At 59.8% G+C, this 14,891-nt stretch overlaps 2 protein-coding genes across 3 annotated transcripts in view; one reads left to right on the top strand and one right to left on the bottom strand.

The window, feature by feature from the left end:
• Nucleotides 1-71: 71 nt before the first annotated feature.
• TMUB1 (transmembrane and ubiquitin like domain containing 1) lies at nucleotides 72-1,349 on the bottom strand. Its single transcript, XM_054171180.1, has 2 exons — nucleotides 807-1,349; nucleotides 72-466 (listed from the first exon to the last, which is right to left on the bottom strand). Exons 1-2 carry the CDS (start codon nucleotides 1,217-1,219, stop codon nucleotides 112-114), a joined length of 768 nt encoding a protein of 255 aa, XP_054027155.1. The 5' UTR covers nucleotides 1,220-1,349; the 3' UTR covers nucleotides 72-111.
• A 7,195-nt stretch (nucleotides 1,350-8,544) lies between these two features.
• Nucleotides 8,545-14,891, top strand: part of AGAP3 (ArfGAP with GTPase domain, ankyrin repeat and PH domain 3) — a 102,032-nt gene continuing 95,685 nt past the window's right edge. Inside the window, exon 1 of one of the 2 annotated variants that reach the window (XM_054171176.1) lies at nucleotides 8,545-8,941. In XM_054171176.1, coding sequence (XP_054027151.1) covers nucleotides 8,665-8,941 — 277 coding nt within the window. In that variant the 5' untranslated portion in view covers nucleotides 8,545-8,664. The remainder of the gene's footprint in view (nucleotides 8,942-14,891) is intronic. The other variant, XM_054171177.1, reaches the window with a different exon arrangement.

Raw genomic sequence — 14,891 nt, 5'->3', positions numbered from 1 at the left:
GCACTGACTGCCTCACCCCTCCCTCCTCTCCCCTTCCCCCCCTCCCCCCCCCCCCCCCCCCCCCCCCCGGTTCAAGTACGGCGGGCAGGTCCCGCCGGGAGCAGGGCCGTGCTATCTGCGGTACATGGTGAAGGCCATGAAGCTGAAGAGGAGGGTGAGGCCGGCCAGGAAGGTAGTGGCAGTTGCGGTGAAGACGTGGCGGTATTGGAGCTGGAAGTACCAGAGCACAGCCAGCAGCAGCACGAAGAGCGTCAGCATCAGGCTGCCCACGTTGAGGGCGGCGTGCACGGGGTCGGCGGAGGCGCCGGGGCCGGCGGGCGCGGGGCCCGGGCTGTGCGGGGAGATGTGGCAGTGCAGGACGCTGTTGTGGGCGAGGTGAAGTGCGGCCAGGCTCTGGCTGTCGTCGCGCAGCAGTTGGCCCTGGTAGATAAGTCGCACCTGCTGCTCCTGCCCGGGGAAATGGGCCCTGCGGCGCGGAACGGGGTGGGAGACGTCACCGGGACAGCAACCGCTCCGGCCACGATTCCCCCACCCCAGGAGCTACCAGTGTGCCCACTTTGGCCACCCACGCTCTTCTCGCCACCAGCTGCTCCGGGCGCTACCAGAAGCGAAGGTGCCTGCCAGGACGGGCTGTGCAGTGGCCCCACCGGCGACGGGCACAAGCACTCGCACCACGGCATAAGCGGCAGCTCCGAGCCGCTACATGGAGGAGCTACCGTCGGGGCTCGGGGCCGCCCCCAGCCCCGCCCCCAGCCGGGAGAGCCCCGCCCGGTGCCACGGGAGAACCGGCTTGCCCTGCCCCTCACCTCTTCAGGGCCCCGACGGTATCACTGGGGCGCACACGGGCCAGCCGCTCCGTGTCGTTGAGGAACTTCAGCCGCAGCACCATGGTGGGCTCGGCGGGGTCACTGTCCCCTTCCCCGAGGGGGCCCTGCGCCGGTGCGTGTCCATCCCGGGACCGCAGCCCCGCCGCCAGCCCGCTCGCCTCATCTGGAGCTGCTCCGGCTGCAGAAGCGGCCGCCGGCGCCGGCGAGGCCTTATGCTCTGCGGGTGCCGGTGCAGTGCTCGGTCCCTCCTCGGGTAGCGCAGCGGCGTCGCGGGGCGTGGCGGTGGGCTCGGGGGCGCGGGTGGAGGCCCAGGCCAGCCCCAGTACCAGGGCGACCAGCAGCAAAGCGAAGAGCACGGTCACCTCATCGCCAACGCCCTCGATCAGCGCCATGGCGGCGGCGCTGCCGACCTGCGGGCGTAGAGCGGAGCCCCTTAACCCGCCGGGCCGGAGCCGGCCAGTGCGGGCCCCTCACCTGCCGCCATCGCGCCGCTTCCGCCTCGCCGCGGGGCACGCCGGGAGCTGTAGTCCCGCCCCGCGTGCTCTGGCCGCGGGGCACGCCGGGACTACCGGTCTCGCCTTGCGCGCGTGTGCCGGTGCCGCGCGGGGCACGCCGGGAGCTGTAGTTCCGTCCCCACGCGGGGCCGCCCTGGGGCTTGCTGCGCCCCGGGCTGAGCAACCCCAACTCTCTCAGCCTGGCCTCACGGCAGAGGGCTTCCAGCGCTGCTGTGACCCCCTCTGGCCCTGCTCCAACAGCTCCCTGTCTGTGCTGTGCTCAGGACTCCAGAGCTGCCCCAGCACTGCTGGTGGGGACAGAGGGGCGGAATCCCCTCCCTCCGCCTGCTGCCCACGCTGCTGCGGATCAGCTCAGGACGCGGCTGGCTCTGGGTGATGTCACCTCTTGGTTGATTTTTCTGACCAGGTCCTGGGTGATGGGCATGTGGGTGATGCTACTGGGGCTTTGCTAGCCCAACCAAATGTTCCGGCACAATGATAGGTGCTGTAGGACAAGGAATGAAGATTCCCCTCTCTCCTTGGCTGTGAGACACTGGCAGTAGAGAAACAAGTGGAGTCTTTGTGTTGGAAATGTTTACTAACATTGATTAGCTTGGGCAGCTTGTGCCACCTCAGCAACTTAAGCACAACCTTGTTATCTGTAACTAACAAAGAGTCTTTGCATCCTTAGCACTGAAGCCTCCACATGTATCTTTCCTTAACTAATCAAGTATCCTTCAAAACCAGCAAAAAACAATTCATGTGGTCCAGGACCTGACAGACCTGGTCTTGTCCCCAGCACCCAGGCTTGTGCAGCTCTGTGACAAAGAAAAGCCTGTTCATTAATGCCAAACCCAGTGGGAAGAGGTTGGATTCCAGAGTGGGGTGACATCTGGGGAGAGGGAAGCAACAGGGGGATGAGCCCAGCCCTGGCATGGGGTGTTTGGGAGAGTTTCTGGGACCTGTAGGAGTTCCCACTTGGTGGACATGTCAGGGAAGGATTTTATCAGTGGTGATTCAGCTGAAAGCCCAGGTAAAGGAGGCAGCTTTGGAGACCCACCGAGGGGAAGCAAAGGTGCAGCACGTTCCTGAATCTGGAGAAGAGGCTTCTGCAGCAATGGGCAAAGAAAGAATGATGACAGCCCAGGATGTCAGAGTGCTGGGTCAGGGATGCCAAAGATGCAGCAGATTTAAATCCCTTGGCTGTGTGGGAAGCAGGATCAGGATTTGTGACTTCAGGCCATGGGCAATCAGCCTGGTCTGCAGGCAGCTGCAGCTGTGCAGCTTTGCTGTGTTTTACCCAGTGGTTAATCATCCCCAGCCACCAAATCCTGTGCCTCAGTTCAGCCTGTATGTGCCTGGTGTCAGCTGCCAGAGATTGAGTCTTTTTTATCTCTCTCAGCTTGATTCAAGAACTGTTGAATATTTCCCTCTGTGTCCTTTCACAGTATGATCCTCACCCCTCAACCTGGGGTAAGATGAGCAGATTGTGTTCTGTATGTCTGTTGCTGCACAGGGCTGCAGAGCCTCTGGGTCTGCAGTGTTCTCCTGGAACAGCACAACCACAGCCAACTCTGGGGTGCTGCTGCTCCAGCCAGATCAGGCTGGATGATGTTCAGAAAGGCCAAGTGCCATTCCTCCCCTCGGGTCCCAACAACCCCATGAAGGCTACAGGTTGGAGGCAGAGTGGCAGGAAATTGCCCAGAGGACAATGCACTGGAGGTGTGGGTCAACAGAGGCTGGCTGGATGAGCCAGGGTGTGACCAAGTGGCCAAGGAGACCATCCACATCCTGGCTTGGATCAACAGTGGTGAGGCCAGCAGGAACAGAGCAGGGATTGTCCCTCCCACCAAGTCTGGTTGCTGGTGAGGCCACACCTTGAATCATGGGGTTAGTTTTGGGTCACTCACTCCAAGAAGGTCATTGTGAGGCCAGAGCAGGTCCAGAGAAGGGCAAGGAAGCTGGTGAAGGGTCTGGAAAACAGGACTGGTGAGGGGCAGCTGAGAGACCTGGGATTGTTGAGCCTGGAGCGAAGGAGGCTGAGGGCAAATAGAGTCCCCATCCTTGGAGGGGTTTCAAAGCACTGGAGATGTGGTGCTGAGGGCCATGGTTTGATGTTGACCTGGCAGTGCTGGGGTAACAGTCAGAATCCATGAGCTTACAGACATCCTCCACCCAAAGCATGAGCTGCAGGCAGCAGAGGGAAAGCAAAGCAGCCCGAGAGGATCCTGGATCCCTGACAGCCATCCTGACAGGGACAGGATTAACACACTGCCACCTCCCAGCTCCAGAGCAGGATTAAAGAGCTGCTGAGAAGCTGCAGGCCTGATCCACAGCTCGAGGAGCATGGTGGCTGTGACTAGGAGCTGACAGCTCTTTCCTAAACATCTTCCTCCCCAGCAAGCTACTGCCAGGAGCTGCAGTTTGGCAGCAGAAGCTACAGCAAGGGAGAGTCCTGGGGGTTGGGAAGAGGAGCTGCTGACCCCACGGGGTGGGCCACGAGGGAGGAGCAACTTGGGGCCACCCAGGGCTGTGGCCATGAGAAGGGAACAGGAGATCACCAACTCCAACCGTGCAGCACTCCTTCTGAGGCTTTTCTTTCCTTAGAGGTACTGGATGAGGCCACCTCTCTTGGGTGATGGAGGCCATGCCCTTGACTTTGTCCTGGGATGCCTCAGTGCAGCAAGGCAGGAAGAAAAGGAAGGATGTGGTGAGGGGAGGCAGGTAGAGCCCTGGGCAGAGCATGTTGGCCACAGGGAGGTGGTGAAGGTTAAGGGGGCATCAAGGCCTGGAGAGCACAACCAAGTCTATCCTGGCACTGAAGTGAAGTTTCTGGTTGTGATTTGGCCACCACAGCAGTGCTCAGCTTGGGTTCGCGTGCTGAGGATGTTCCGAGAGCAAACCTGCCCAAACCTCCTCTGGAAACATGTCTGGCTGTTGGGTTTGTGCAGCAGCCAGCAGCTCTGCTTCTCCTGCTGGCAGGAGGAGCCCTCGCATCGCAGTAATTCCCCCTGAACACGGCTGGCTGCTGTAGCTGCCACCTCTGGAGCCTTTCCGAGGCGCTGCGCAGGCTCCGATTGCTTCCCTCAAAAGCTGACAATCCCTGGGTGCAGCTTCTCCCTCCCTCAGTGTCTACACCAGAGCCAGAGGTGCTGGGTCAGTGCACATGTCTTGGGTGCCATGGCTGGAGGAGGGATCCATCCACCCAGACCTCCTCATAAAGCCCTGCTTTGAGTCTTCAGCAGTGCCCCAGCCCCAGTCAGGGCAGATCTGCCCCATCGATGGCTGTGTCACCCCTGAGGTCCTTCCTGGGTGGTTTCCACCCAGAGCAAAGCCCCCGTGTCACCAGTGGGTGGCACATCCCTGCTTGCTGTCTTTACACCCCAGGAGGGGTTACAAATCAATGTGTGGAGAGAACCTGGTCTCTGATGGAACTCTCACCTGCCCTGGGCTCAGCTGCATTTCACTGCCCCTGCCCAGCCTGGGCTGTGGATGCTCCATGCTGGTGCCACCACATCAGGGGCTTTGCAGGGTAGAACAGACAGAAGAGTTGAAATGCCAGTGGTGCTGGGGGTGCCCAACCTGGAGAAAGAGGGTGAGGGGAGACCATCTGGCTCTGCACCCCCCTGAGAAGAAGTGGAAACTGGGGGGGAGGGTGCTGATTCTGTGATACCAAAAGTTGCTCCCTGTCATGGGTCTGCTCTGACCAGCAGCTATGGGAAGCAGAGCCTGAGTACAGATGTGAATGGGTGTCCTGGAGCCATGTTGCTGCCTGCACAGGAGCTGTTCCCATGCACTCTTTGTGCCACCCTGGCTGTGCTAGTCTGGGCATGGCTCATGGTCCTGGCACTGCCCATCCCTGGGATCTGGGATGAATAGCAGGGGATTGACGACTCAAAGGGCACAGAGGATGTGAGTCTTGGAGAGACTTAGATGCAAATGAGAGAGCCCTGGGGCTGTTGAGCCTGGAGAAGAGAAGTCTGAGAGGAGTTCTCAATTCTCATCAAGAGCTAAAGGTGGCGGTGGGAGGAGAGCAAGAGGATGGGGTCCGATTCTTGTCAGTGGTGCCCAGCGACAGGGCAAGGGACAATGGGCACAAACTGGAACCCAAGAGGTTCCATCTGAACAGAAGGAGAAACTGCTTTGGTGTGAGGCTGCCCAGAGAGGTTGTGGAGTCTCTTTGTCTAGAGAGGTTCCAAAGCCACATGGACATTGTGACCATGGGCAAGCTGTTGTGGGCACCCCTGCTCTGGCAGGGGTGTTGGACTGGGTGGTCTCCAGATGTCCCTTCCACCTGCACCATACTGGGATTGGGGGATCCTGTGACTGGGCAACGGATGTTCTGCTGAGCTCCTGGCCACCACTGAGCAGCCCTGTTGGCACTGCAGGAGCAGAGGGAATGCAGCCTGGGAACAGGCTTCTGATGCCTTCAAGGGGGATTCTCTTGGTCATCCAGGCAATTCTGCTGGGGGGTGCATTTCAGCTCCTGATTTTTTTCCCTAATCTTTCCCTTTTGGTGATTTTACTGGACTTTGTTCCGTGAAGCTTCCTGAAGTGCTGCAGAACCATGCCAGGGGCTGGCAGTGCCACCTCTGTTTGTGGGCTGTGATCACTGCCTGGGGGCCAGCCACTCACAGCTCCTACCAGCTCCTGTCCCACCCACAGTATCCATGGCAGGGCTCATGCAGGGTCCTGACCTCAGGAGCCCAGCACAGGCTGAGATCTTCAGCCATAGTGGATCTGACCCAGCTCTGCTAGAATCAGCTGAGCAGCTCCTGTGGGCTTCCACAGCCCCACTAGTGTCCACAGGATGGATGTGGTTGCTCAGGGAGGGCTTTCCAGGTTCCATTTCTCACCCAGGTTTAGGCAGTGCTCTGCTGCAGCATGAGGACAAGGAGAGAAGACAGCAAGGGGCTGGTTTCTTCCTCATGTTTGTCTGTCTGTGTGTGCCTGCAGAAAGGGGCCACCCTGGCAGGAAGACATGCCCAGACCTTGCACGATTTCAGGGATCTCCCCATGGAGCTCTGGCAGCTCCCCAGGAGCCATGGGTCCTCTGCTGATGCAGCGAAAGTGCAGCCCTTTTCCTGGGAACCCACATGGATGGTGGTGCAGAATGACAGCTGGGTTCCAGAGATGTGCCAGACCTGCAGCCCCTTAGTGTCCTTGCCCTCCCAGGAGACAGCAGAGTGAGAAGGAAGCCCCAAGACAGCTGTTTTGGGCAGATAAACCATCAAAGCTGTTTCCTCACTGGGAGATGATGAAATCAATGTTCTAACACTGGGAGATGCCCCCAGGGCACTCTTGGCACATTGCTCTGTCTCTTCTCATGGAGGTGCGACTGGAAAACCCTCTGCAGATGACACCAAAGGAAGTGAACCAAACCACTTTGGTGGCACTGGGCATGGAGATGCTTGCTGTGGCAAACATGCCTGAGAAGACATCTCAGACTGAAGTGTGGTGGAAGGGGACATGGAGACCCTCTACTCTGGGACAAGCTTGTGGGGCAGAGGGACCAGCACCTCCAGAGGGATTTTGACCGGGCTCCCTTGCACTTCTTGGTGTCAAATACAGCCAGAGGTTTCAGGAACAGAGGCACAAAAATGGAGAGGAACCTGTAGAACCAGGGTGGGAGGGGACAGGATGAAGTACGATGGCTTTAGACTGATCAGGGTGAGACTCAGATCAGATGTAAGGAAGAAGCTCTTCACCATGAGGGTGGTGAGACATAGGAACAGGTTGTCCAAAGAGATTTTGGGTGCCCCCATCCCTGTAGGTGTTCAAGGTCAGCTTGGATGGGGCCTCGAGCAACCTGGTATAGTGGAAGGTGTCCCTGCCCATGGGTAGCAGTGGAATTATCTTTAAGGTCCCTTCCAGCCCATCCAATCCTGTGATTCCATGGAGAAAAGCCCTGGGCATGGCCTAGGTGCTGCAGCTCAGGATGTGAAACTTGTGTGCCCACTGCCTCAGCTCCTCCTCCTCCAACCTTACCTACCATCACCTCTGAGAAAGGCAGCAGGTTGAAGCCAGTCCCCAGCCAGCCCCCCAGTTGTGTTGGCCACTAGGCCATTGCCGCCCCACAAGGTTTTGGTCCCAGCAGGACTGAGGGAGGAGCTTATTAGGACCTTGTTCTCTCAGCTGGTGCTCCTCTCATTTCCCTATCTCATTTCAGCTGCCAGTGCTCCCCATCTCCATTCCTCCATCTCTCAGCTCTTTGGAAGATGCTCCCTGAATGCCTGCCAGGGAATGCCCTGGCTGGGCAGCCAGGAGGTGCCCACCAGGATGCTGCTGCTCATGATGCTGCTAGCATGGTGCCTGCTTGGAGCCTCTCCATTCTTGTGGCCACCCCTCCCAGATTGCTTTCAGGGATGGGCAGTCAAGGTCGGCTTCACTCTGCCCAAGAAGAGTGACAGGGCTGTCAGTGTGGAGAACCTGATCACCACAATTGCCTGTGGCTTCATTAGATGGACCCATCAATGGCTCTTGTGTCTTGCCCCAGGGCATCTGAGCAGATGCCAGCATTTGTGGTGACCACATAAGTGACACCATCGTGGTAGGGCAGTGGCTGGTGACCATCCAGAAACCTCTTGGGACCAGCCATGTTCCACAGCTTCATTAATCATGGAATCCCAGACTGGTTTAGGTGGGAAGGGACCTGAGATCCTCCAGTCCAACCCCTGCGATCAGCAGGGACATCTGCAGCAGGTTGCTCAGAGCCACGAACAATCTGACCTGGCATGGTTCCGGGGATGGGGCATCTCCCACCTCTCTGGGTGACCTGGGCTAGGCTCTCACCACCCTCAGCATAACAAATCTCCTCCTCCCCTCCTGGTTCCATCAACAGCCATAGCCTGAGGGGCTTACAACGGAGTCGCCCCCGAGGAGCAGCCGAGTGGCAGCGCTGGAGCAAGGAGGGCTTGGGGTGCGCACAGGGGGATCCCCAGGCCAGGCTAAGGGGTATGCCTGCGGGGGGGTCTGTGTGTGGGACACGGGGCTGGCACTGCCCTTGGGGCTCCCCGTGAGTGGGAACTGTTGGGGTGCCTTCAGGCCACTTAGGCACCCCAGCGAAGGGGGACAGCCGGGGCGCTCGGCGAGCGGTGGAATGGCGGGGAGCGACCCCAGCATCCCCCCCGCGCTGACCCGAGCCGTTCTGCCCCAGGGCCGGTCCCGCTCCCGCCGCTGTGACGCAGGGAGGGGCGGTCCCGGGGCGGGCGGCGCTGCCGGCGGCGCGGGGCGGGCGTTCGGCGGGGCGGGGGCGGCAGAGCCCGCAGAGCGGCGGAGCCCCGGAGCGCGGCCATGCAGCGGCAGCTGCCGGCCCCGCGCCGCTGACCGCCGGCCCCACCGCCATGAACTTCCAGGGCGGGCCCGGCCAGAGCCCGCAGCAGCAGAGCCTGGCGGCGCCGGGCGGGCCGGTACCGGTGCCGGTGCCCGGTCCCTCGGGCCCGCAGCCCGGCGGGCCGCCGCCGCCGCAGTTCGGGCTGTCCAACTCGGCGGCGATCCGAGCGGAGATCGGCCGCTTCGAGTCGGTGCACCCCAACATCTACGCCATCTACGACCTCATCGAACGCGTGGAGGACCTGGCGCTGCAGAGCCAGATCCGCGAGCATGTCATCTCCATCGAGGGTGAGCGAAGCCGAACCGGGCCCACCCGAGCCGGGCTCAGCCGGGCTCTCCCGCGCCGAACCGGGCCGGGGTCCCTCAAGCCCAGCCGCGCTGAATTGCGCTGGGCAAAGCGGGGCCTCGCCTCCCCCACCCGAACCGAACCGAACCGGGCCGCCGCCGCTGCCCATTGTCCTCGCTGGGCATTCTGCACCTGCACCCGGTGCTTGCCGGGGCGGCGGCCGCGCCCGCTGCCTGCCCGCGGGGCCCGGCTGGAGCCCTGCCCGTGGGGCCCCGCCGCCGCCGCAGCGGGAAGCGGGCGGAGGGCCGAGGCCTGTGGGAGCAGTGCCGGGGGGCGGCGGGGCCCGGGGACCGCAGCGCTGTGCGGGAGGGAGCGGGGTGGGGGGGGTGTCTCTCCGCAGCCGCCCCCGCCCCGAGGCCTGCAGCACCGGTGGTCGCGGCCCGGCAGTCCCGTCCGTCCGTCTCTCCGTCCCTCCGTCCGTCCTTCCCCGCCGCGGCGCGGAGCCGCGGCGAGGGGCGGCGAGCCCTGGGAACGGGGATCGGGCTGGGAGCGGCCGGCCAGCGGAACCAGGGGGCGACGAGCCGGGGCCTGGGCAGCGAGCGGCAGCGGCTCCGTGCCGGGGTTGGTGCGGGGCCGGGAGGCGGCTCGGCACCGGACGGCCCCTCTGGCTCCGGGTGACCCTAAACCTTCGGCCCTTGCAGCCGGGGTTGCCCTTCAGCGCGGGGCCGCGGCCGGGGCAGTGCCGGGAATTGCGTCTCGGTTCGGGGCTCCCAGAGCGGCCGCTCCCGCCACGACGGTTCTGTGGGCTCGGTCGTGGCGGCGTGCGCGGTTCTGGTCCCGGTACCAGCCCGGTACCAGCCCGGTACCGGCGCTGCGGCTCTGGGGGGGCGGCGGGAGCAGCGCTGCGGGGTGCGGACATGGGGGAGGGGGGCGCAGGCAGCGATGCAGTGGGGGCAGGCAGAGAGCAGCGTGGGGGTCCCGCTGGGGTGGGTGCGGGCAGGGAGCAGCCTGGTGGGTGCAGGCAGGCAGCGGGTAAGTGCAGGCAGGCAGTGGGTGGGTGTAGGCAGCAGAGGCAGGCAGCAGACACAGGCTGGTGACGCTGCGCGGGGGTGGCAGCCTGGGCCACACTTCTTCCCTGAGCTCTTCTGGAGATGCCCGCATCCCACGTCAGTCCTTGGGATGGTTCCTTTGGGAAGCAGAGAGGCAGGAAGGTCTGACACAAACCTGATGGATTTTATGGCTGAGGGGATGTCGATCCAGGGATTTGGTTCATCTGTCTCACTGTGCAGGGACAAAGGACATGCTGGGATCAGAGTGGGGCAAACATAAAACCAGCACAAGGAGGGGGTTTCTCTTCACTACTGAGTGTTCCACAAGGTCCCTTGCCACATAAAGCCCTTGATTAACAGAGCTGAATGAGGTAGAGAAGGCAGGGATTTGTCCTGGAGATGGTGGGAGGGCAGTGCCACGGGATGTCACTGGAACTCTAGTGATGCTCCAGCTGTGGAGGTCAGGGTTGTCCTGGTAGAGGAAGACCACCTCTTGTCTGTTCTCAGGGAGGTCCTCAGCTTTCCCTTGTTTGTGTCTCTGGTGCTGAATGCAGCGAAGACCTGAGGGCCAAAGAGCTGTGCTGATGTGATCTGATCCTGCCTGTGATACTCTGTGGGACACCACTGAAACTGTATGAGGCTGGTCTGCTGCTCTTGAGGTGCTCAGGGGCCATCTCCACAGAGAGTGGGTTGCCAACCCCCCCATGCTTCCTGCTTCTTGTCCCCTGCCCATGGGCATGTGGGGTACCAGGTGTGTATGTGTCCCCTGGGTCCTTCTGTCTTCACCTGCACCCTGCCCTGCACCATGTGGATGGCTTGGGCTGGTGGTGGGCACGTTGGCGTTGAGGTGCGTCTCTTAGCAACTCCTCTGGTGGTGCTTTTTCTGCTGTTGCTCAGAGGAAGGTGTGAAAGCAGCGTTCCTTCAGCATGGCTTGGGAGCTGCTGGAGCTCCCCAGAGCTGGACTGGAGCTTCTCCTGTAATCCCGTGGCGAGGTCTGAGGCAGAACTAGCACAGGAGCACGATCCTGCCCTCCTCCTCCCTCTGTGTTTCCCAGCTGTGGAGTGGGAATCCCACAGATTCCCTTTCCTTGGCTGCATTCCCTGCTGGTCACCAGGTCGGATCCTGGTCCTGGTGAACATTGTGCTCTGATGGTGCAGCTGTTGCAGCAGATCCCAAGCATTTGAGATGCTCCAGCAGTGGTGGGGTGATTAGCAGTGGGGTAATTAGTGGCTGGAAGAGCTTTGCTGGAGGTGTGAAGTTCCTTCTGAACTGCATGGTTTGGGCTGGGTGCAGATTGCTGGGAGGGGGTTTTGCTGGTGGATTTGTTGATGTTCTTGATCTAAAGCTCAGACTCTGTGACTCCAGTGACTGCTGCTGATCCTCAAATCCGTTGTGGAAGCTACCAGTGAGATCCCAAATCCCACTTCCTCACAGCGAGTTCAGGGCACTGTGAGGCTGCTCCTGTCCTCCTCCCAGGTTCCCTTCATTTTTAGCAGGGAAAAGAGCTGGGGCCAGTTCCTCTCTGCAGTGGTAGCCACGTGCCCAAGGCAGAGCTGGGGTGGCCATCGCTTCCCTGGGCTCTTCACCCCCAGGCAGCGTTGGCAGGAGGGGGACACATCAGCAGGAGGTGTCTTCTGCAGAAGCCTCGTGGTTTGTGCCTCATGCTGCAGAGGCATCGCTGAGGAGGGGATGGATTGGGTGCTGGGGAGCCGTGGGGCCTCAGCCCTGGAGTCAGGGATGGTGTGAAAACCATGTGAGGCTGGTGCCTGAGGCTGCTCCCAGGCCTGCATGGAAATGTTGTTCACAGTCACTGCAGGAGAAAGGGGAAATCAGCTTCATTTTGATCTCCTTCATGTCTCTGGAGCTCTGTTGAGTGGCCATGGTGGAGGGGAAGGTTCCTGGGCACCCAGGGCTGGGCATGGTGGTAGATTTGGGCAGTTGCCAGCCTCAGCTGAATCAGAGGCAGGACCTGGGGGTTTCATTAGTTTCTTACCACCAAATTTGGACAGATTTTCAGGGGGCTAGTGGAAAACACTTCCCTCATCCCAGACGTGTTCCTCTGCCAAATCCCAGAGCCTGCTGCAAGCTGCCGAGCTCCAGAGAAGGTTCCGTATGCACGGAGCAGGATGATGGGGAGCTGCAGGTCTGAGGGATGTGGTTCAGTGGTGGCCTGCTAATGCTGGGTTAATGTTTGGGCTTGATCTTAAAGGTCTCTTCTGACCACAGGGATTGGGTGGCACAAGCCCAGCTTGTCATAAATGTAACCTCTAACTGTGTGGCTCTGGAGCAGCCCATAGCCAGAGCTGTATTAATAGAATCTGTAATTAGCACAGGAATTGCACAGCACTTCGTTCCTGTCGGAGAGGAGCATCTCCAGAGGTGACCAAAACACGGGTTCCAGGTGGGGAGCAATGTGACAGAGCAGAGGATTCCTGCAGGGCTGTGCAGGATGGGGAACTTGTGAGCTGCAGAGACATCAGGATCCAACAGGGATCCACTGAGAGCAGGGGAGAAGAGCCAGGGAGGTGGGGAAGCAGGAGGAGGATCACAGTGTGGGGCTGAGGAGGTGGTTACATAGAGGTCTTCTGCATGTGGAAAGTCACCCAGGCCAGGAGGGAGGAGGTGGATGAGGAGAGGTAGGTGAGATCCCTCAGCAGAGCTGTTGTGAAATGCATTCACTGCCGTGCGCATGTCTGCAGCCCACCCAAAGGCTCAGCTCTTGGGAAGAGCCAGGAGGAATCTGGCAGCCCTGTGGGAGCACTTTGGTGGCCAGGTAGCAGGAGCAGGAATCTTTGAGTGAGGGCAGGCAGAGCTTTACCTGTAGTGGTGGCAGTCCCTTTATTGTCCTCTCACACCGCTCCAACACACTTCCAAACTCGGTTAGATTCCTTCCTGCATTTTAGGAAGCAGGACCTTCCTCAGGGATGTTTTAGGGTGTCAGGTAGTGATAGGACTAGGGGGAATGGAAAGAAAATAGAAATGGGTAGATTCAGTTTGGATGTTAGGAAGAAAGTCTTCACCATGAGGGTGGTGAGACACTGGAACAGGCTGCCCAGGAAGGTGGTGGAGGCCTCATCCCTGGAGGTTTTTAAGGCCAGGCTGGATGTGGCTCTGGGCAATCTGATCTAGTGTGAGGTGACCCTGCCCATGGCAGGGGTTTGGAACTAGATGATCCTTGAGGTCCCTTCCAACTCTAACAATTCTAAGCTGTGGTGTCTCTCGCAGAGACTGAGCAAAGCCCTGGCGAAGGATCTGCTGGTAGCAGGGTGGTGGAGAGCTTGGCAGGAGTAACCTCTGAGTCCTGGCTCTGTGGCGCTCTGTGTCCAGCTGCATTGCTGAGTTTGAGACCAGGGTGGGCTTGGGCCACTTGGTGTGCATGCTCCCATCCCAGAACTGGAGCTGTTTCCCAGCTGGCCAAGTCTAAGGGATCTGGTTGAGGCACATCTTGGAGATGCAGGCCAGGCCCTTGCTGCCTCAGGAGTTTGCCATCCTGTTATTAATATTTAGTGTGATTTTTTTCTATAAGCATTTCCCACACCCTGGATGTTCTTGTGCATTTCTAAGCAGCCCTTTGGTACCTGGGGTTTCTGTGTTCCCAGCTGCTGAGGTCACCTTCCTGTCTCTTTCTGATGGGTTGGATTGGCTGAACCTTGTCATTTCTTTGTGTTCCAGCCCAAGTTGTCCAGCTCTGCTCTGTATCCTTTCCCAGTGGCTTTTAAAGCTGGTTGCTCTGATTCACCAAGCAGAACCTGAGGCAGGTGCTGCTGTGGGTGCTGCATCTGCTTGGGGATGGTGAGAGGAGGCTGGGGGGGCTCTGGCCCTGCTGTGGGGAGCCCGGCATTAGCTGGATCAGCCTGAAGGAGATGACCATTCTGGGCAGCAGCATTCTGCTCTGCCAGTGTGTCTCTGCCATCCCACCTCTGCAGAGCTGCCCAGGGACCTGCTTCTGGTCCCAAGGGAAGACACCGAGAATGGTGGCAGGAGCCACGCTCTGCTCCTCTGGGAGCAGCAAACCTCTGAGCCACCAGCACTCACTCTGACTCCATGGGCTGGAGCTTTGCTGGGAGTGAGGTGCAAAGGTGATGAACACAAAAATGGGGATGGAGCAAATGTTTTCTTGTTGGGGTGAGGGGTGAGACTTCCAGGAGAGATTCCTGAGGGAACATGAACTTGCTTCTTGGTGGCTAAGGAGAGGCACTCTGTTCTTGCCTGGCAGAGGGGCCATCAGGGCTGGCACTGCTCCACATCTCCATTTCAGTGGCACAAGCAGAAGGATCTGTGTGGGGAGAGTCCTGCAGCAGGTCCTGTTGTGAGGGGAAAACCTCAGCCCCATGGGAGCGTTGGATGGAGCAGAAGCAGGGCTGGGGGAGACCTGTTGCTGCTGGGACAGACACAGCCATTGCATTCAAGAGGCTTGGTATCATGGCCCCAGTCATCTGAAGCTACCTCTGCCAGATGAAGTTCTCACCTTGTAGAAATTCCACCTCAAGAACAGGATCCTGTGGAAGAGTCAGGAAATCAGAGAAAGAAATGGGTGCTGTGATTGACAGGAATTGGGAGAGGTGATGAAGCTGGAGCAGAAATCCTGGAGGATGATCTTGATCACTGAAGAATGAGTAGGATGAAGTTGCAGGTGCCATGGTGAGAGGTTTCTGGTGCTGCGGGGGCAAGAACTCTGCTGTGGCTAAAGAGGAGAAGCTGGGAGGGACGTGGAGGAGCGCTGCAGGGAAAGGATGGGATTGGAATGTGGCCTTGGTTGGAGCACTGGAGGTTCTGGGACTGTGGTTTCACAGTTACCTCAACCCAACACAAGTGTGGCTGCTGCTCAGAGGGACTGGGGAGCTCTTCCCCCCTGGTTGCTGTGTGGTGAGCAGGCTCCAGGGGTTGCTCTGGTAGAAGCTG

Source organism: Dryobates pubescens, chromosome 21 (assembly GCF_014839835.1).
Source record: "Dryobates pubescens isolate bDryPub1 chromosome 21, bDryPub1.pri, whole genome shotgun sequence".
In the NCBI taxonomy this organism is placed as follows: Eukaryota; Metazoa; Chordata; class Aves; order Piciformes; family Picidae; genus Dryobates; species Dryobates pubescens.
This window is presented reverse-complemented; position numbering and strand designations above follow the sequence as displayed.